Genomic DNA, 22,171 nt, shown 5'->3' with positions numbered 1-22,171 from the left:
TCATGTGGATTTTGTTCTTTGTTTTGTTGATATGTTGTATTACGTTAACCGTTTTACGTATGTTGAACCATCCTTGAGATTCTGGGATGAATCCCACTTGATCATGATGTATTATTTTTTTAATATGTTGTTGTATTCGATTTGCTAGTATTTTGTTTAGTATTTCAGCATCTGTATTCATTAAAGATATTGGTCTGTAGTTTTCTTTTTTTGTGCCATCTTTGCCTGGTTTTGGTATGAGGGTTATGTTGGCCTCATAAAATGTGTTGGAAGTATTGCTTCTTCTTCAATTTTTTGGAAGACTTTGAGTAGAATAGGAACCAAGTCTTCTTTGAATGTTTGATAAAATTCGCTGGTATAGCCGTCAGGGCCTGGACTTTTATTTTTGGGGAGGTTTTTAATGGTTTTTTCTATTTCTTCTCTACTAATAGGTCTGTTTAGGCTTTCTGCTTCTTCTTGACTCAGTCTAGGAAGGTTGTATTGTTCTAGGAATTTATCCATTTCTTCTAGATTGTTGAATTTAGTGGCATAAAGTTTTTCATAGTATTCTACAATAATTCTTTGTATATCTATGGTGTCCGTGGTGATTTCTCCTCCTTCATTTTGGATTTTGTTTATATGAGTTCTTTCTCTTTTTTCCTTGGTAAGTCTTGCCAAGGGTTTGTCAATTTTGTTGATCTTTTCAAAGAACCAGCTCTTTGTTCTATTAATTTTTTCTATAGTTTTACTGTTCTCTATTTCATTTATTTCTACTCTGATTTTTATTATCTCCTTTCTTCGGCTGGTTTTGGGTTGTCTTTGTTCTTCTCTTTCCAGTTCCTTAAGGTGTGAAGTTAAGTGGTTCACTTGGGCTCTCTCTTGTTTGTTCATATATGCCTGAAGTGATATGAACTTCCCTCTTATCACTGCTTTTGCTGCATCCCATAGATTCTGATATGTCGTATTGTCATTTTCATTAGTCTGTATATATCTTTTGATCTCTGCACTTATTTCTTCTTTGACCCATTCATTTTTTAAAAGTGTGTTGTTTAGTTTCCACATTTTTGTGGGATTTTTTTTCCTCTTTTTTGCAGTTGAATTTCAGTTTCAAGGCTTTATGATCAGAAAATATGCTTGGTACAACTTCAATTTTTCTGAATTTGCTGATGTTGTTTTTGTGGCCCAACATATGGTCAATTCTTGAGAATGATCCATGTACACTGGAGAAAAATGTATACTCAGTCACTTTGGGATGAAATGTCCTGTAGATGTCTATCATATCCAGGTGCTCTAGTGTTTTGTTTAAGGCCACTATGTCTTTGTTGATTCTCTGTTTGGATGACCGATCTAGAGCCGTCAGCGGTGTATTGAGGTCTCCAAGTATGATTGTATTTTTGTCAGTTTTTGTTTTAAGATCAATAAGTAGCTGTCTTATATATTTTGGTGCTCCTTGGTTTGGTGCATATATATTAAGAATTGTTATGTCTTCTTGATTCAGTGTCCCCTTAGCCATTATGAAATGGCCATTTTTGTCTCTGAGTACTTTTGTTGTCTTGTAGTCAGCATTATCAGATATGAGTATTGCTACGCCTGCTTTTTTTTGGATGTTATTTGCTTGCAGTATTGTTTTCCAGCCTTTCACTTTGAATTTGTTTTTATCCTTGTTACTTAGATGAGTTTCCTGTAGGCAGCATACAGTTGGATTTTCTTTTTTAATCCATTCTGCTACTCTGTGTCTTTTTATTGGTGAGTTTAATCTGTTTACATTTAGTGTAATTATTGACACTTGTGACTTCCCTATTGCCATTTTATAGATTGCTTTCTGTTAGTTTTGTGTCTTGTTTGATCCTTCTCTTTCGTTTTTCTATATTTTGTTTTTATTTGGTTGTATTCCATACATCTTTCCTCTGTTGCTATCTTTTTTATCTCATGTGCTTCTGTGGTGGTTTTTTCAATGGTGGTTACTTTTAAGTAATGAAAAGGGTTCCTACCCTGTTCATTGTAGTGCACTATTTTGTGAGTACTTTTGCACTCCATCGTCCTTTGCTACTGTTAATCTCCATCCTCTCCCCCCCTTTCTTTTTGTTGTTGTCACAGTTTAAATTTGGTTTTATTGTGTTCTTCTTGGAGCTTTTACTTGTGGATTTATTATTTTTTTGTTGTTCTTTGTATCTGATTGGAGAACTCCCTTTAGTAATTCCTGGAGTGGGGGTTTTCTGATGATAAATTCTCTCATCTTTTCTGTATCTGTGAATGTTTTTATTTCTCCTTCATATTTGACAGATAGCTTTGATGGGTATAGTATTCGTGGCTGAAAGTTCCTCTCTTTCAGGACTTTAAATATTGGGGTCCACTCTCTTCTAGCTTGTAGAGTTTCTGCTGAGAAATCTGATGATAAATCTAATGGGCCTTCCTTTATATGTTGTATTCTTCTTTTCCCTGGCTGCCTTGAGAATTTTTTCTTTGCCGTTGGTTTGTGCCAATTTTATTATGATGTGCCTTGGAGTAGGTTTGTTGGGGTTAAGAAATCTCGGAGTTCTGTTTGCTTCATGAATTTGAGGCTTTAGTTCTTTCCACAGGCTTGGGAAGTTCTCATCTATTATTTGTTTGAGTATGTTCTCCGTTCCATTTTCTCTCTCTTCTCCCTCTGATATACCTATTATTCTTATGTTATTCTTTCTGATGGAGTCAGATAATTCTTGTAGGGCTATCTCATTTTTTTTAATTTTTGAGTCCCTTTCTTCTTCTCTCTGTTGTGCCTCAAGTTGCTTGTCTTCTATTCCACTAATCATCTTTTCTATCTGGCCTGTTCTTTTAGCTAAGCTTGTTACCTCGTTTTTCAGCTCGTGAATTGAGTTTTTCATCTCTGTTTGATTTGTTTTTATAGTTTCAATTTCCTTGGAAATATATTCTTTGTGTTCATTGAGTTGTTTTCTGAGCTCCCTAAATTGCCTTTCTGTGTTTTCTTGTATATCTCTGAGTATTTTTAGGATTTCTATCTTGAATTCTCTGTCATTTAGCTCCAAGGTTTCCAATATATTAAATTTTTTCTCCATAGATTTTTCCTCATCTATCTGTGTTACCTCTCTTTCTTTTGTATCCATGATATTTGATTTTCTCTTCCTTAATGGCATCTGAGGGTGGTTTTGTTGATAGTATTAATGAGATTTAATAAAGAATAAAAAGTTAAAAAAATAAAAAATTGAAAAAAGTTTTGTTTTTTTAAAAAAAATTAATAATGAAATAAAGAAAAATAAAATAAAATAAAAATTAAAAAAAAAAGGAAATTATTCCCCCCCTCCTTTTTTCCTCTCCTCTCCTCTTCTCTCTTTCTAGAGAAAATCTTGTGGTGAACTGTGAATTATATTGTATTAAATAGAACAAACAATGCCTGTAATGGAGGGCCTGAATTTGGGAAAAGTAATAAAGGGGCAAAAAAAAATAAATAAATAAAAATAAAATAAAAATAAAATAAAAAGGGGGGGTTATTGACCCACAAAAAGCAAATAAGGAAAAAATTTGGATCAAGAATAAAATGATTTGCGTTTAGGTGTTGGTTGACTAAGAGTTATGATGAGAGGAATAAGAGGGAAACAGGAAAATGGGGGGACAAATTAAAAAATTACTATTGTATTTAGTGGAATAAGAGCTTGATAAAATGGAGAGCCAGGGATGGGAACACTGCTAGTGAGTTAAAAAGGTGAAGTAAAAACCCCCCAAAATGCCACAAACATAAGTTTGAGTCCCAAATAAGATAATTTGTTCATTATTGAGGTTTGAATGAGAGGAGACATAAAGGAGAAAGGAAGAAACTAATATAGAGGGAGAAAAGAAAGAGAGAGAGAGAAGAAAAAGAGGGAACCACTAAAAGAAGAAAAAAGAAAAAAGAGGAGAGAGAGAGTTAAGGGTTTTGGAGTGCAACCCTCATAGAGAGAAAGGAAGAGGAAAGAAAAGATAATGGGAGATGTAACACTTATGGGTAGTGTAGTTCAAGGAGAGGAGAGAGTAAGACCGGTAGAGAGTTAAACGACCAAATTGGAGGAGGAAAAAAAAAATCAAGGATGAAGATAAGAGAAACAAACGAACAAATATAATAAAATGGGAGAGGTTATAAAGTCTGCGGATTATTCTTGATTTTGAGAGGTTATCTTCTTGCTTTTTCTTTTCTCTCCCTCTTCCTGGTCGGTGACTCTGTGCCCGGGTTCTGCCCCTTTGGCACGCTCAGGTAGAGGTTTGCAGTTGATAAGTCTCTATGGCAATGTCATGTATTGTGCTTTAGTCACGTTGGCAGTCGAGGCTCATTAGCATTTATAGGCTCCGACAGTGAGAGAGTCCGTGTTCCTGGAGCCTCTCTCCTAGTCTTTCCTTCCTCAATTAGTAGCCTGATAATCCAGCTATGGGGTTGCTGCTGCCTCTGTCTGGATAGTAAGAGGCTCAAAGAGCTGACCACTCCCCACTCTATTCCCACTCAGCACAGGGCTCTGGGTAAGGCTCAGTCAGTCAGAGCTGTTAGCATAAACAGCCGGGGCTTCCGCCCACTCAAAGACCTCTGGCTCTGCCACTCTGTCCGGTAACACGGGCGGGCACCCACTCCCGGGGCGCTTGGAGGAAACTCTCGCTCACTATATGCACGCGCAGATCAGGATGTCAGGCCGGAAGTCTCGCCCTCTGAGTGAAACCCCCCGCCCTCACGGAAAAGTTCCAGCGTTGGAATTGGCTCTCGCTCCGTCCCCGTGCGCGGCTTTTGCAAGGGGCTGGGGCGGCCCAAGATTCCGCTTTTGGCCCACACAAAGGCCCCTGACTCGGCCCCTCTGTGCGATAACACGGGCGGGCACTGCCGAGGCACTCGGAGGAATCTCTTGCTCACTATCTGTGCGCGCACACCAGGATATTAGACCAGCGGCCTCACCCTCTGAGTGAATCCCCCTCCCGCACAGAAAAGTTCCAGCATTGGAATTAGTTCTCGCTCTCTCCCCGTGCGCGGCTCCCCCAGGGCGCTGGGGTGGCCTGGAGATTCCACTTTTGGCCCACACAAATGCCTCTGACTCTGCCTCTCTGTGGGACAACACGGGCGCACACTCCCGGAGCTTTGGAAGGAATCTCTTGCCCACTATCTGCGCGCGCCGACCAGGAGATCGGGGAAAATGGCTGCCCCGCTTGTCTTTCTTTGTCTGGGTTTGGCGCGATTGTTAGCTGTATTGCCCGGGTTGTCACAGGAACAGTTTTTCCTTGGCTTGGATCTCCGTGCCACAGCCTGGTTCAGCCGTTTGTGCCGTGGCCTGGATCTATTCACCCCCTTTGCCTGCCTTAGTTTCTATATTCTCAGTTTCCAGTGAAAGCCGCCCTGTTTAGGTTAGTGAGGAAGGCGGAGCATTTCTTACTCCCTATTTCCTTCGGGGTTTGGTTATATATTTAGCCAATTTTTCGCTCGATCATACCTTCGGGTGTATTGCGAGACATCTGGAGGCTCCAAGGATAGGTTTTTCTATTTCTGGTTGAAGATCTTGTTGAGTTTTGGGGGAGATTTATCGGTATCGCTTCCTACCCCGCCATTACTCTGATGTCATCTCCTACCATTTTTTTTTATTTTTGTCTATTTTGCTGAAAAGTAGAATTTGACTTAATGGTAACCACCCTTGAAAAAACCACCACAAAAACACTTGACTTAAAAAAGGTAGCAACAGAGGAAAGAAGTATGGAATACAAACAAACAAAAACAAATGATAGAAAAACAAAAGAGAAGAATCAAACAAGATACAAAACTAACAGAAAGCAATTTATAAAATGGCAATAGGGAACCCACAAGTGTCAATAATTACACTAAATGTAAATGGATTAAACTTACCAATAAAAAGACACAGAGTAGCAGAATGGATTAAAAAAGAAAATCCAACTGTATGCTGCCTACAAGAAACTCATCTAAGCAACAAGGATAAAAACAAATTCAAAGTGAAAGGCTGGAAAACAATACTCCAAGCAAACAACACCCAAAAAAAAGCAGGTGTAGCAATACTCATATCTGATAATGCTGACTACAAGACAGAAAAAGTACTCAGAGACAAAAATGGTCATTTCATAATGATTAAGGGGACACTGAATCAAGAAGACATAACAATCCTTAATATATATGCACCAAACCAAGGAGCACCAAAATATATAAGACAGCTACTTATTGACCTTAAAACAAAAACTGACAAAAATACAATCATACTTGGAGACCTCAATACACCGCTGACGGCTCTAGATCGGTCATCCAAACAGAGAATCAATAAAGATATAGTGGCCTTAAACGAAATATTACAACACCTGGATATGATAGACATCTACAGGACACTTCATCCCAAAGCGACAGAGTATACATTTTTCTCTAGTGTACATGGAACATTCTCAAGAATTGACCATATGTTGGGCCATAAAGACAATATCAGCAAATTTAGAAAAATTGAAATTGTACCAAGCATATTCTCTGATCATAAAGCCTTGAAACTAGAATTCAACTGTAAAAAAGAGGGGGAAAAACCCACAAAATTATGGAAACTAAACAACATACTTCTAAAAAATGAATGGGTCAAAGAAGAAATAAGTGAAGAGATCAAAAGATATATACAGACAAATGAAAATGAAAATACGACATATCAGAATCTCTGGGATGCAGCAAAAGCAGTAATAAGAGGAAAGTTCATATCACTTCAGGCCTATATGAACAAACAAGAGAGAGCCGAAGTAAGCCACTTAACTTCACACCTTAAGGAACTAGAAAAAGAAGAACAAAGACAACCCAAAACCAGCCGAAGAAAGGAGATAATAAAAATCAGAGCAGAAATAAATGAAATAGAGAACAGAAAAACTATAGAAAAAATCAATAAAACAAGGAGCTGGTTCTTTGAAAAGATCAACAAAATTGACAAACCCTTGGCAAGACTCACTAAGGAAAAAAGACGCAGGACTCAAATAAATAAAATCCAAAATGAAAGAGGAGAAATCACCACAGACATCATAGATATACAAAGAATTATTGTAGAATACTATGAAAAACTATATGCCACCAAATACAACAATCTAGAAGAAATGGATAAATTCCTAGAACAATACAACCTTCCTAAACTGAGTCATGAAGAAGCAGAAAGCCTAAACAGACCAATCAGCAGGGAGGAAATAGAAAAAACTATTAAAAACCTCCCCAAAAATAAAAGTCCAGGCCCAGACGGTTATACTAGTGAATTCTATCAAACATTCAAAGAAGACTTGGTTCCTATTCTACTCAAAGTCTTCCAAAAAATTGAAGAAGAAGCAATACTTCCAAACACATTTTATGAGGCCAACATAACCCTCATACCAAAACCAGGCAAGGATGGCACAAAGAAAGAAAACTACAGACCAATATCTCTAATGAATACAGATGCTAAAATACTAAACAAAATACTGGCAAATCGAATACAACAACATATAAAAAAAATAATACATCATGATCAAGTGGGATTCATCCCAGAATCTCAAGGATGGTTCAACATACGTAAAACGGTTAACGTAATACACCATATCAACAAAACAAAGAACAAAAACCACATGATCTTATCAATAGACGCAGAAAAGGCTTTCGATAAAATACAACACAATTTTATGTTTAAGACTCTCAACAAAATGGGTATAGAAGGAAAATATCTCAACATGATAAAGGCCATATATGATAAACCATCAGCCAACATCATATTAAATGGCGTAAAACTGAGGACTTTCCACCTTAAATCAGGAACAAGACAGGGTTGTCCACTCTCTCCACTCTTATTTAACGTGGTGCTAGAAGTTCTGGCCAGAGCAATCAGACAAGACAAAGAAATAAAAGGCATCCACATCGGAAAAGAAGAAGTAAAGGTATCACTTTTTGCTGATGATATGATCCTATACATCGAAAACCCAAAGGACTCCACAAAAAGATTACTCGAAACAATAAACCAATACAGTAAGGTCGCAGGATACAAAATCAACATACAAAAGTCCATAGCCTTTCTATATGCCAACAATGAAATATTAGAAAACGAACTCAAAAAAATAATCCCCTTCACGATTGCAACAAAAAAAATAAAATACCTAGGAATAAACATAACAAAGAATGTAAAGGACCTATATAATGAAAACTACAAGGCATTGCTAAGAGAAATAGAAAAAGACACAATGAGATGGAAAAATATTCCTTGTTCTTGGATAGGAAGAATAAATATAATTAAAATGGCCATATTACCCAAAGTAATATATAAATTTAATGCAATTCCCATCAAAATTCCTATGACATTTTTTAAAGAAATGGAACAAAAAATCATAAGATTTATATGGAACTATAAAAAACCCCGAATAGCTAAAGCAATCCTAAGGAAAAAGAATGAAGCTGGGGGCATTACAATACCTGACTTTAAACTATATTATAGAGCCACAATAATCAAAACTGTATGGTATTGGCAGAAAAATAGACACTCAGACCAATGGAACAGAATAGAAAGCCCAGAAATAAAACCACATATATATGGTCAAATAATCTTTGATAAGGGGGCCAACAACACAAAATGGAGAAAAGAAAGCCTCTTCAACAAATGGTGTTGGGAAAACTGGAAAGCCACATGCAAAAGAATGAAACTCGACTACAGCCTGTCCCCGTGTACTAAAATTAATTCAAAATGGATCAAAGACCTAAATATAAGATCTGAAACAATAAAGTACATAGAAGAAGACATAGGTACTCAACTCATGGACCTGGGTTTTAAAGAACATTTTATGAACTTGACTCCAATGGCAAGAGAAGTGAAGGCAAAGATAAATGAATGGGACTACATCAGAATAAAAAGTTTTTGCTCAGCAAGAGAAACTGATATCAAAATAAACAGAAAGCCAACTAAATGGGAACTGATATTTTCAAACAATAGCTCAGATAAGGGCCTAATATCCAAAATTTACAAAGAACTCATAAAACTCAACAACAAACAAACAAACAATCCAATAAAAAAATGGGAAGAAGACATGAACAGACACTTCTCCCAGGAAGAAATACAAATGGCCAACAGATATATGAAAAGATGCTCAGCTTCATTAGTTATTAGAGAAATGCAAATCAAAACTACAATGAGATACCACCTCACCCCTGTTAGATTAGCTATTATCAACAAGACGGACAATAGCAAATGTTGGAGAGGCTGTGGAGAAAAAGGAACCCTCATACACTGTTGGTGGGACTGTAAAGTAGTACAACCATTATGGAGGAAAGTATGGTGGTTCCTCAAAAAACTGCAAATAGAACTACCTTATGACCCAGCAATCCCTCTACTGGGTATATACCCCAAAACCTCAGAATCATTGATACGTAAAGACACATGTAGCCCCATGTTCATTGCAGCACTGTTCACAGTGGCCAAGACATGGAAACAACCAAAAAGCCCTTCAATAGAAGACTGGATAAAGAAGATGTGGCACATATACACTATGGAATACTACTCAGCCATAAGAAATGATGACATCAGATCATTTACAGCAAAATGGTGGGATCTTGATAACATTATACGGAGTGAAATAAGTAAATCAGAAAAAAACAAGAACTACATGATTCCATACATTGGTGGAACATAAAAACGAGACTAAGAGACATGGACAAGAGAGTGGTGGTTACCAGGGGTGGGGGGAGGGAGGACGCAGGAGGGAGGGAGGGAGAGTTAGGGGGAGGGGGAGGGGCACAGAGAAAACTAGACAGAGGATGACGGAGGACAATCTGACTCTGGGTGAGGGGTATGCAACATAATTTAATGACAAAATAACCTAGACATGTTTTCTTTGAATATATGTACCCTGAATTATTAATGTCATCCCATTAACATCAATAAAAATTTATTAAAAAAAAAAAAAAAAAAAAAAGAAATAAAAAAAAAAAAAAAAAAAAAAAAAAAAAAAAAAAAGTAGAATTTGAGGCCAAGAGGTAGGAAGCTGCTTGGCGGGAAGTTCTGGCTACATGATTTCCCTACGTTGTAAGATGAAACTTCTTGGTCTCAGGATAATTTTTGTTAAAATATATATCTAAGAATGTGCCTGGCTCAAAAGGCAGTTTTCTGAGGAATCTCCATACTGTTTTCCACAGTGGCTGCAGTCTGCATTACCTACAGCAGTGCAGGAGGGTTCCCTTTTCTCCACATCCTCACCAGCACTTATTATGTGTTGTTTTGTTGATGAGCACCATTCTGACTGGTGTAAGGTGATATCTCATGGTTTTAATTTGCATTTCTCTAATGATTAGTGAAGTTGAGCATTTTTTCATATGCCTGTTGGCCATCTGTATGTCCTCTTTGGAGAAGTGTCTATTCATTTCTTTTGCCCATTTTTTGATTGGATTGTTTATCTTCCTGGTGTTGAGTTTTACAAGTTCTTTATAAATTTTGGTTAATAACCCTTTATCAGACATATTGTCAAATATGTTCTCCCATTGTGTAGTTTGTCTTTTTATTCTGTTCTTATTGTCTTTAGCTATGCAAAAGCTTTTTAGTTTGATATAGTCCTATTTGTTTATCCTGTCTTTTATTTCACTTGCCCGTGGAGATAAATCAGCAAATATATTGCTGCGAGAGATGTCGGAGAGCTTACTGCCTATGTTTTCTTCTAAGATGCTATTATGTTAAGTGAAATAAGCCAGGCAGAAAAAGAAAAACATCATATGACCTCACTTATTTGAGGAATCCTATGAACAATGTGAACTGAGGAACAGAATTGAGACAGAGGAGGGATCAAAGGGACTAGAGGAAAAGAGGACAGAGGGAAAGGGGATGATAGGATGGGATAAACCTGAAGGGAAGGGGGGAAGGCTCAATGGGGAGGGGGCAAGGGAGATGTTGAGGGAAATACGGGGGAGGGGGGATGCATTTGGGGTGACACTAGAATCTATGTAAACACAATAAATTAAAATCATTAAAGAAAAGAAAAAAAAGAATGTGCTGTTTTAGTTTTCATAAATTTCCACCAAATTTATGAACCCAAACTAAAATGTTAAGACTTCTTCTAAAGGAAACTAGGAAATTTTAAAGGTATTCTTGGTAGTATTATAATTCCAACATCTTCCCAACATATTATTAATTTTGATATTGCTGATGAATTAATCAAGGATAATGTAATTTTTTTTCTTTTTTTTTTTTCTTCTTTTTTTGTATTTTTCTGAAGCTGGAAACGGGGAGGCAGTCAGACAGACTTCGCATGTGCCCGACCGGGATCCACCTGGCACGCCCACCAGGGGGCGATGTTCTTCCAGCCGGGGCGTCGCTCTGTCGCGACCAGAGCCACTCTAGCGCCTGAGGCAGAGGCCAAGGAGCCATCCCCAGCGCCCGGGCCATCTTTGCTCCAATGGAGCCTTGGCTGCGGGAGGGGAAGAGAGAGACAGAGAGGAAGGAGAGGAGGAGGGGTGGAGAAGCAAATGGGCGCTTCTCTTGTGTGCCCTGGCCTGGAATCGAACCCGGGACTTCCGCACACCAGGCCGACGCTCTACCACTGAGCCATCTGGCCAGGGCCGGATAATGTAATTTTAAATTAGAAATATGTTTCTCTTAGGTATCTGAGCATATAGCAAAGTAAAATACATTATTAGTTTTTATTAGTGAAGGGACACAGTAATTGCATCATTAAAATTTCTCATGTCATTCTTTGATTTTTTGTCTTGAATTTCTATATACTTTCAACATTGTTGAAAGCTAAATTTTCTCCTTAGATACTTAAATTAAATTTTACTAGATTAATATTTTCTGCTCAACTCTGATATGCTGCTAGTAGGATCAGAAACACAATCTGTCTCAAGGGCAGTTTGACAGTATGTATCAGAAACTTTTAGATAAATTTACATTCTGTTACTTTATCAACTTGAAATCTATAGATTAATCTTAAGGAAATAATTGGGCAAGGATGTATGAAGATTAATACACAAGAACGTCCCCTTGCTTATGAAAGCAAAATATTGGAAACAACCTAAGTGCCTAACATTTAGGGATTAGTTAAATAAAGAGTGGTATATTCATATACTGGAATATTAAGAGCTATTAAACAATCAAATATGTCTACATTTTTCATTTGGGAAAATTATAACAATAAAGCATAGCTATTTTGGCCTGCTATGTGGAGTTATATGATATTGGCAATTAAATACTGGTGAATGTCTGTGAAAGAGACTAATTTTTGTTTTGTCATTATTAAAATTGAGCCCCCCTTTGTAATTGAATGGCACTAGAACTATGGGTCTCCTGAGACCACTCTCAGTTTGTTTGTTTTAAGCATGTAAGGTGATATTCTTACCTTCCATTTGCTATGGCAGAGAGACCGTGTCTAATTCATTTAAAAGTATCATCTTATTAAAATGTAAATTAAAAATAAGACTGCCTAAGATTCATTTCCGTCTTGTACTACTTCAAGTTGATATCTGATATGTTTATCCTGAGTCTGTATGTGGTATTGGATTAGAGAATTTACGAGAACCTTAAAAGCTGGGGATTTCTGGTAAGCGTTGCTGTTAGAGCCACTTCATTGCCAGCAGTGAACTGCACACTGCCCAAGCCTACTGGATCTCCAGCAGTTAAATTGCAGCCTCATTCCTTGTGAAAGGGTCCGTGGTTATTCTCCCCAGAAGCTAGATTTCCTGGCCTTCAACTCCAGTCTCCTTTGATAGGACCATTCATGGCTATCCTCAGACCCTTGTGAGGCAGAACACCTCGGTCCTCCTACCATGTATAGATGGATGGGCAGTCCATGAGCCTCTGGGATCTAAGAAATCTTGTCCTGATATTCGTATTTTCTTTGTTTGCCTGATACCCCAATATGGGGTCTACTTTCAGACATGTGTCCTGAGGACTTGCTCTCACTTGGCAGGTATGTTCTCATATCCTTGGATGTCTGCCCAAACTCCGGATCTCAGTCCTGCCCAGGGAGGCCTGTCCTTCCACCTCCCGCTGTGTTGAAGGGGCCCACAAAAGGAAATTGACCCGAAGTGATTGAGTTGGAAAACCCAGCAAACAAATTCACATTGGTACAGTTTGGTTAGGAGAATAAGAAAGAAGTACACAAAAAGGTAAGGAAGGAGTGTGGAGACCAGACTCCAGCCCTGTACCACATCTTAATGAGTGTTGTCATTGTAGCTTGAAACCAAAAGATGGTGAAAGGAGAGTCAAGAGTGGAATCAGAGTGGTAGAAAACTGATCTCCTGGGGAGGCCGTTTTGTCATGTGAAAAGTAACTCAACACTGTTATCTTGACAAGAATGTGCCTGCCATTACCAACCGGCCTTTGATTAATGAACGGAATCCATAAATAAGAAATGGGCTGGATACCACCAGGAGAAAGCATTGAAATGTTGTGCTGTAATTGTTACCAATACAGAGTGGATATTGCACAGTTCAGAATATTTGCCTTTTTAAATTTGCTGACATTGCTGCCTCCATGTTTGTTTATTCATTGATTCATTCAGCCAGTCAATCAGCCAGCAGCCAGCAGGTACCTGTCACAAGGCAGCCAGGAAAAATGGGTCCTGGGGTTATAATGGTAACATATACCCTCCCTCACTGAGCTTGCACCTAGCCTGGGAAACAGACAACAGTTACCAATGTGAGGTAATGCTGTGATAGGAGGTCAGGGGCTGGGGTCCTGGAGCAAGGAACATTTACTGAGATCCAGAAGGACTGAGAGGAGCTGGCCAGACAGGTCTTTGCAATGTTAGCTGGTGGTTTATTGACTTTGCAAAGAATGATATTTGTTTCTTCTTTAAATTTCTTTCTAGGATGTTCAGTTCTTCTCCACAATGAATGAGTGTCACTATGATAAGCATATGGACTTTTTTTATAATAAGAGCAACCCTGACGGTCCTGATGAGTGGACAGAAACAAAGCTTCAGATTGTTTTATGTGTTGGAACTTTTTTCTGTGTGTTTATATTTTTTTCTAATTCTCTGGTCATCGCGGCGGTGATTAAAAACAGAAAGTTTCATTTCCCCTTCTACTACCTGTTGGCTAACCTAGCTGCTGCAGATTTCTTTGCTGGAATTGCCTATGTATTTCTGATGTTCAACACTGGCTCTATTTCACAAACGTTGACTGTCCACCGCTGGTTTCTCCGCCAGGGACTTCTGGATACCAGCTTGACGGCCTCCCTGACCAATTTGCTGGTTATTGCTGTGGAGAGGCACATGTCAATCATGAGGATGCGGGTCCACAGCAACCTGACCAAAAAGAGGGTGATATTGCTCATTCTGTTTGTCTGGGCCATTGCCATCTTTATGGGGGCGGTCCCCACGCTGGGCTGGAATTGCCTCTGTGACATCTCTACCTGCTCTTCCCTGGCCCCCATTTATAGCAGGAGTTACCTCATTTTCTGGACAGTGTCCAACCTCGTGGCCTTCTTCATCATGGTTGTGGTGTACTTGCGTATCTATTTGTACGTCAAGAGGAAAACCAACGTCTTGTCTCCGCATACAAGTGGGTCCATCAGCCGCCGGAGGACACCCATGAAGCTAATGAAGACGGTGATGACTGTCTTAGGTAAGGGGAACCCAGTGATCCATTATTTTTACTCATTCGGCAAATATTTATTGAGCACCTACTGTATACAAGGTACTTACTAAGTCATAGGAATGCAGCAATGAACAAAAACAGACATAAATCCTGCTTCGAGCTTATACTCTAGTAGGGCAAGGCAAAATGAGTATTCTAATAGGGATAGACTAAATAATTTTGTAATACAGTTTATAATAGAATTTATATAATAAGAGGTTGATGAATCTTACCGGGAAAAATAAAGCAGGGGAGGGAAATGAGGAGTGCTGAGTAGGTATAGTTTGCAATTTTAAAAAGTGTTGTGAGGGACTTTTGAGCAGAGACGTGACGGTGGTTAAGGAACCAAGCATGTATATGTCTGGGGAAGGGCACTCCGTGCAGAAGGTCCAGTGAGATGGGGCCCTGAAGAGAAGGAGGCCAGTGTGGCTGGAGTAGAGAGAACAGGGGAAAGGAGAGGCGATGAGGTCAGAGATCTGAGGGGGTAGGGTGGGGCAACTCACATTATGGAGGGCTGTGCACTTATCATAAGGACTTTGGCTTTTGTAAGTGAGATGAGAAGCCATTGAAAGGCTTTGAACAAAGGAGTGACGTGATCTGACCTGGGTTTTAATGGCATCACTCTGGCCGATGTTTTCAGTAGGACCGGAGCAAAAGCAAGAGCTTTTCTTATGAGGGTATTTCAGTACTCGGTGGAGATAATAGCGGTGGGGACCCGAGGGCAGTTGGGAGGGATGAGCTACGGTCAGATTCTGGGTGTTGCTAGAGGTGGACTTGATAGGATTTGCTGGCTGGTAAGTTATAAAGGAAGGCGAGAGGAGAAGGGGAAGGTGGGGAGTGTTATTTACTGAGATGGGGAAGACAGAAGAGGGAGAGATGTGGGAGGGGTGTCAGGAGTTTGGTTTTGGACAAGCTAAGTTTAAGACCCGATTAGACAACTCTGTGGAATCCCTGAGTAGGCAGTTGGACATGTGAATCTAGAGTTCAGGATTTAAGTACTGTATGTATTGGAGAGTCATTGAGGGAGGAAGTGGTATTTACACCACAAGACTGGATGAGCTCATTATGGAGAAGAAAAGAGGACCAAGGAATGAGTGTAAGGAGCAGGGGAAGGCAGGAATCAACCAGCAAAGAGGCCCCAGAAGGAGCAGCCAGAAAACCCAGGAGAATACGGTGTCCTTGAAGCCAGGAGAGGGAAGCCCCGGGGGAAAGGGAGTGACAGCACCCGGTGAGCTTGTTGGGTTCAGCAGAGTAGGAGTATGTCAGTGACCTTGAGAAGACTAGATTAGTGTAGCCAAGAGCCCAATCCAAGTAAAATGAAGAAAGGGAGGAGAGACTTTAGGACGGCTCCTGAGAAGTTTGCATTGCCTGTGCGCCTGGTACCGAAAAGATATATTTGTGTGAAGAAGATTCCCTTCATTTTGTTTTCTCTGTGGTAGGTGGCCTGTTGCCCCCACAACCCCAGTCCTGGGTTACAGGTAGAATTTGTGACGTGTGGGCAGACAAGAACATTTGTGGTTTCACAGGCCTTGTACATTAGGAGGCCTTTCCTCAGCATGTGTGGTGACTGCAGCAACAGGGACTTTTGGTGAGAGAGCCGGGAGTATATTCCTGTCAAGTCCCAATGCAGAGGAATTATGGAATGAAACATTGGAAAACAACTCATATTAGAGGGTGTAGGGTGTATGTGGTGTGGAATGGGAACCAGCACAATGTCTCTTAAGTCCTGAAATGGCCAGTAAGACTTGGAGATCTGCACATACAGAATATGATTTTTAAAATAATTCCCAACTCAGGATTTATTTTAGTTAACAAATAATTAAGTAATGTTTAGTATGTGTCAAACATTCTCCTAAGTATTTTATGTATATTAACTTTAATGCTTATGGCAACTCTGTGAGGTAGGTACTATTTATTTAAGCTATTACTGGTGGAACTAAGAGTGACCAGTTGGCCTTTGGGGTTCACATGTTTAACACCACACTTTGCAGCTGGTTATGATTTGTTTGGACTTTTTACTGGTCTTGTCTTTGTTCTGCCTTCTGCTTTGACCACTTCATTCTTCTTTGAGTGCCTTGACAAGAACATAGACAAGAATAAGAAAAGGAGGGGTCAGTTAATCAATGTTTACACTCCTGAGCTAGAGAGTATATTTTTGGTGAAGAGTAAAGTTTGTTGTTTGTTGGTAGTGTGAACGCTGCTACTCTTCTTGCTTAACTTGCACACATAATTGTTTGCTTGGCTAGGTGTCTTGAGAAATTACCTGCCTGGGTTTTCCAGCATGTTACATTCACACGCAGCATGAAATGGAGAAGACTTCCGTAATCCTAGGAGGAGAGAATAGGACTCTGTGAGGCCCCTTGTGGTCACTGGCTTCAGTTTCGTGTGTGACTTTGTCTGGACTATGCGGAAGGATTTAAAACAAAGCCGCTGTGTGGTTTTGGTAGGTATGGTATTGGATAAGAGGGAAAATAACGGAATAAACAGTGAAATTGCCAAATAGGATAAGAGAAGTCGTGGCATTGAGATGGAACAACGTCGGGGAATTGGTTAATGACAGGAAGACAGTTTGGTGCTGAGGAATTGAGGAAGTCCCTCAGTGGTGAGACAGAGGGATCTGGTGGAAGACGGGAAGTTTGGGGACAGGGGAAATGAAACTGAAGAGCTAGGTGGCATGAGGTTTTTAGACCTGTCACTCCTGATTTCTTTGGGAGCAGAAAAATTTGGTTTCTACCCTACCTCACAGGTGTGATCTGAAGCACATCAGCTCACCTTTTTTTGTTGTTGTTGTTAAATTTTTTCATATGAGGTGGAATAGGTAATATTTAAGTTCTTTCAAAATTAAAAAATTCAATGATCCTATTGTAACAAAAAGTAACCATAGCCAACACGGAGTTCTGTGGACTATGTATCAAAGCACAGAGTCTTCCTCCTTGAGAACATCTACCATAGTATCTCCTTAAGGGAGGAAGCCCCTCAGTTGCTCTGATACTCAGTTGCCTGAGCCAAGTGTCTCCCATATGATAGAATATTAGAAAAATCCACAGTGCTGGCATCTACAATCACTGTCACTCATTTTGAATATATGGAAATTTATAATGATAACATGATTTAAACATCTTTATAAGAAAATGCTAAACCTTTCTATTTACTCCTTGCTATGTATGTTGTAAGAAAGGTTAATTTAAGGTTAAAGTTTCTTTTTCTTTTTTTTTTTTTACAGAGAGAGAGTCAGAGAGAGGGATAGATAGGGACAGACAGACAGAAACAGAGAGAGATGAGAAACATCAATCATCAGTTTTTTGTTGTGACACCTTAGTTTTTCATTGATTGCTTTCTCATATGTGCCTTGACCATGGGGCTAAAGCAGACCAAGTAACTCCTTGCTAGAGCCAGCGACCTTGGATCCAAGCTGGTGAGCTTTTGCTCAAACCAGATGAGCCTGCGCTCAAGCTGGTAACCTCGGGGTCTCGAACCTGGGTCCTCCGCATCCCAGTCTGACGCTCTATCCACTGCGCCACCGCCTGGTCAGGCAGTTAAAGTTTCTTATAAACACATCTTCTTTTAAATATTAAAAGGTTAATCAATAAGTACATCTTAACTGTTTGTTAAATCACATATAAGCAAAGGTTGTATGAATTCAGTGAGCTGAATCTCATTTTGGTAAAGAAAGAAAAGATGGACAGGTCTGTAGAGTTTGGGGAAGGCTTCTTAGAGAGCTTGGGATATTATCTGAAAGGATGAGTAGAATTTGTGTCGGCAGGAGGGCAAAGCATTCTCAATAGGAGGAATAGTGTAATCAAAAGTGTGATGGGGCCCTGGCTCGTTGGCTCTGCGGTAGAGCCTTGGCCCAGCATGTGGAAGTCTTGGGTTCAATTCCTGGTCAGGGCACATAGAAGAAGTGCCCATCTGCTTCTCCACCCTTCTCTCTCTCTCTTCCCCTCCTGCAGCCAAGGTTCCATTGGAGCAAAGTTGGCCCGGGCACTGAGGATGGCTCCATGGCTTCCACCTCAGGTGCTAGAATGGCTCCTGTTGCAACAGAGCAATGCCCCAGATGGGTAGAGCATTGCCCCCTAGTAGGTATGCTGTGTGGATCCCAGTCAAGTGCATGTGGGAGTCTGTCTGCCTCCCTGCTTCCAATTTCGGAAACACACACACACACACACACACACACACACACACACACACACAGTATGACAGTAGAAACATCTAAAACTTTTGCAGCACCAGAGGGAAAGGCCTGTGGAGCACAGATGTTGTAGTACAAAAGGAAGTAGCTCAGCTGTGAGCTGGCAAAGTTTAGTTGGCCATCCTCTTTGGAAGGAGAAAGGTAGACCAGGTGATCTTTGTGCTTCTTTCCAGCTTTAAGTTGTTGCCTGGACACAGAAGCTTACAGAGCTGGAAGGGGAGCAGATTCTTCCCTTGTTGAGGGAGGTGGTAGTACTGATGATGGTGATATGAATTTTAAATCTGTGCATGATTGGAAAGGCATGTAGTCATTGTGTTCCCATTTCAGCATCCCTGAGGCAGAATGCTTGCTCACTTCTGGGTTATGATGTGTGATGGGCCCTTTATGTGAAAGAAGTTGCTTATTGACTGTTCTCATCGAAAAGACGTTGGGGACCTATGATCTTACTTTCCACAGGGCACCAAGGCCCTGCCTAAGAAAGAGGCTTGTATTTTGAAATTCTACTTGTCAACATGGCTAATCATCTGCAGCAACCAAACACACGAGAAACCTCACGTGGAAACCTCTCATTTATTGTCAGACAACACGCCTTGTAAGCTGTACATACAGGGGTGTTTTGTTTCCCAGAAAATGAGCTGAACTTCCTTCTATTTTGCAATGTCTTGAAATGTAAAAGAAAAGGAAAGTTGAAAGGATGTGTGAACCATACTTTTGTTGATTTTTTTAGAGAGGAGAGAGAAAGAGAAGGAGGGGGAAGAGAGGGAAACATCAACTCATAGTATTTGCTTCTTGTATGTGCCTTGACCGGGCAAGCCTGGGTTTCGAACTTGCGACCTCAGCATTCCAGGTTGACACTTCATCCACTGTGCCACCACAGGTCAGGCTATAAACCATACTTTTGAAATCTTCCATGAACCTTCCTGTCTCTTAGGGTGGTGGCTTTCAAACTGCAGTTTGTAACCTACTAGCAAGTAGTCAAATCAATTAAGAAATTTTAACTGACACTCTTTTAAATGGCATGAAATAGAAGAGAAAGTATCTGAGGGCATTGCACGTAGTAGGTTTTAGGTATTGCTTTGTAAGGTGTGTACTGGTTTATGATATAAAATGTATTTTTTTATTATGTGTTATGATCAAGAACGTTTAAAAAGTCATGGTTTTAGAGTCAAGGGTTTTCTGTTTTTTGTTTTGTTGTTGTTGTTGTTTTGCTAATAGTAACTGAACTCTTTTAAAAGATGAGACACATTATAGTTAAGGAACTTTCAAAAGGTTTGCGGTAATTGAAACAAGAGCTGGATGATTTTCCTTCTGGTATCTCCCTCCCACCTCTCCACTTAGATCCAAGCTAAATCCTCTTTGTCTTCTTTCAGGGTAGAGAAGAGGGAGGCAAGGTGGAGGTAACAGAAGAAACAATAGTCGGAGTTCTCTTGCTAGGAACTGGGTGAAATGTAGTACCATTATGAGCCTTGCTAGAGCCCAACTAATAGTCATTCACAGCAGTTTTGCAACACTGTGTCCTTTTCTGTGTTTTAATACATTGTCCTCATTCTGTCTCACAGAAATCCTGCAAGGTCAGTGGGGATGCTGTCCCATTTTCCTGCCACTCCCCTAGATGCACCCTGTACTCAGCTATAATTAATTATTTACAGCTCCTTGTTTTGCATCCCTACACCTTTGCACTTGCTGGCATACCTTTCCTCTGGCTCTGCTGGGGAAACTCCCATTCGTCTTGGAAGAGCAACCCCAGGGCCTGTCTTCTCTGAACCTTTCTCTGCCCTCCCTGCGTCAGTCTGATGGCACCTCCTTTGGCCCACCTCTAACTTGTCCGTACCTTATTCAGTTCACTTAATTGTTTGCATGCCTTTATTTTGAAGTAGAATATGTATTCTTTGAACTCAGAGACGGTGCCTTATCTATCTTTGCATATCTAATGTGTAGCACACTGTATGTAGCACCCTTGTTGGGATTACAATAGAATGAATAAATAAGGAAATCGAGGTGGAAGGAAGTGAAGTGGCTTTTCAAAAGCTGGGACTATAACTACAACCCAGGTTTTCTCATATCCAGCCTGGCCTTTGGCACGCTCTGGGTTTGACGTGCCTGTGAGGTCAGAAGGGCCAGGGAATGAGTGAGTGTGTCATCTTATAACACGGAGACTGAGGTCTCAGAAGACTAAGTGGTAGTGCTACAATGGGGACAGGAAAACAAAGGAACATTTGTTGAGTGCCTACTATGAGGAGGTCTGCATGTGACCTGCTTTTAGGTTTTTATTTCATTTAATCCTCATAACAACTCTGCAGATCGTTTTACAGATGAGGAAACTCAGGTGGACTTATGCATCTTGCCCATTGATCCATACTGGTATAAATAAAGTTATTACTCATTTTGTGCTATGTGTGATCCTGAACATCTTCCATGTTTTATTTCATTTAATCTTCGTGACAGCCCCATGAGGGCAGTTTTGTTATTATTACAAGTGGAGGAAACTGAGGCTCAGATGGGGTTCAATGTCTTGCTCATGATTAGAAAGAGAGCTGAGACTGGAGTCCAAGCAGATTGACTCCAGGGCCCTCTCTCCAAGGTTAGTTAGCAGCCTCTTTTAAGTGGTGGAGCTAGAACCGCGTCAACTCAAGTAATGAGGTTTGTAACTTGTATGTCCCTTGATTTCTAGTTAAGTTTGTTTCTGGAGGTTCTAGCAGGGGAGCGCAGCTACTCGTATACCCTTGACTGAAGAACAGTCCTCTCCTCTAGCGGGGAAGGTCGTCCTCTTCAACGGAGCGCGCAGCTTCGGGAGGGACGCGCATGGAGCTGTGAGGGAGGAAGGGGACACCCGCCTAGCAGCCAGATCAGCTGAATCAACCCTGGCGATCAATGGGGTGACAGATGTCACAGCCAGATCGCCCTCACATCCGTTAAATTTGTTTCTGTAACGTCACTTGAACTCTCAAAGTATAGCTCGCTCTTGATTGGTTTTAAAGATTTTGCAGCATGATTGTGACTATTATGATGGTATCTCCCAATTTCCAAACTTTATGTTCACTAAAGTAAATGGCAAGAATAGGGGCTTTGAAAAGAAAAAGAACAGGAAAAAAAAAAAAGAATGGGGCTTTGTAATAGGGATAGAACCAGATTTAAACTCTGGGTTTGCCACTTCCAAGTTGTGTGGCCCTGAGCAATGTACCTAACCTCTCTGTGACTTCGTTTCTCCATCTGTAAGCTGGGGATGATAGCACCTCTGGCATGGCAAGGTTTTGAGGACACAGTGAGATAATACAGGTGAAGTACCTACCGTTGTGCTTGGCACATAGTCAGTACTAAGGAGAGTAAGCCACTCTTCTTAGGCCTTAATTTAATCCTTAAGAATCTTGTCCAATATTCAAACAGAGTACCTTACCCACCAGAAATGTCACAGGTACTGTAGAGATGGAGACTGGAGGCCTACTGTTGGTGCCATCATG

At 40.2% G+C, this 22,171-nt stretch overlaps 1 protein-coding gene across 3 annotated transcripts in view; it reads left to right on the top strand.

Moving 5' to 3' along the window:
- The window catches only part of LPAR3 (lysophosphatidic acid receptor 3), a 101,504-nt gene that overhangs the window by 37,148 nt on the left and 42,185 nt on the right, over nucleotides 1–22,171 (top strand). For 2 of the 3 annotated variants that reach the window (XM_066376682.1, XM_066376684.1), the window contains exon 2: nucleotides 13,756–14,512. In XM_066376682.1, coding sequence (XP_066232779.1) covers nucleotides 13,777–14,512 — 736 coding nt within the window. In that variant the 5' untranslated portion in view covers nucleotides 13,756–13,776. Of the gene's footprint in view, nucleotides 1–12,981; nucleotides 13,052–13,755; nucleotides 14,513–22,171 lie in introns of those variants that run through there. The other variant, XM_066376683.1, reaches the window with a different exon arrangement.

The sequence above is a fragment of the Saccopteryx leptura genome, chromosome 3 (assembly GCF_036850995.1).
Source record: "Saccopteryx leptura isolate mSacLep1 chromosome 3, mSacLep1_pri_phased_curated, whole genome shotgun sequence".
In the NCBI taxonomy this organism is placed as follows: domain Eukaryota; kingdom Metazoa; phylum Chordata; class Mammalia; order Chiroptera; family Emballonuridae; genus Saccopteryx; species Saccopteryx leptura.
Note: the sequence above shows the minus strand (reverse complement) of the source record. Positions and strands in the feature narration are given on the sequence as shown.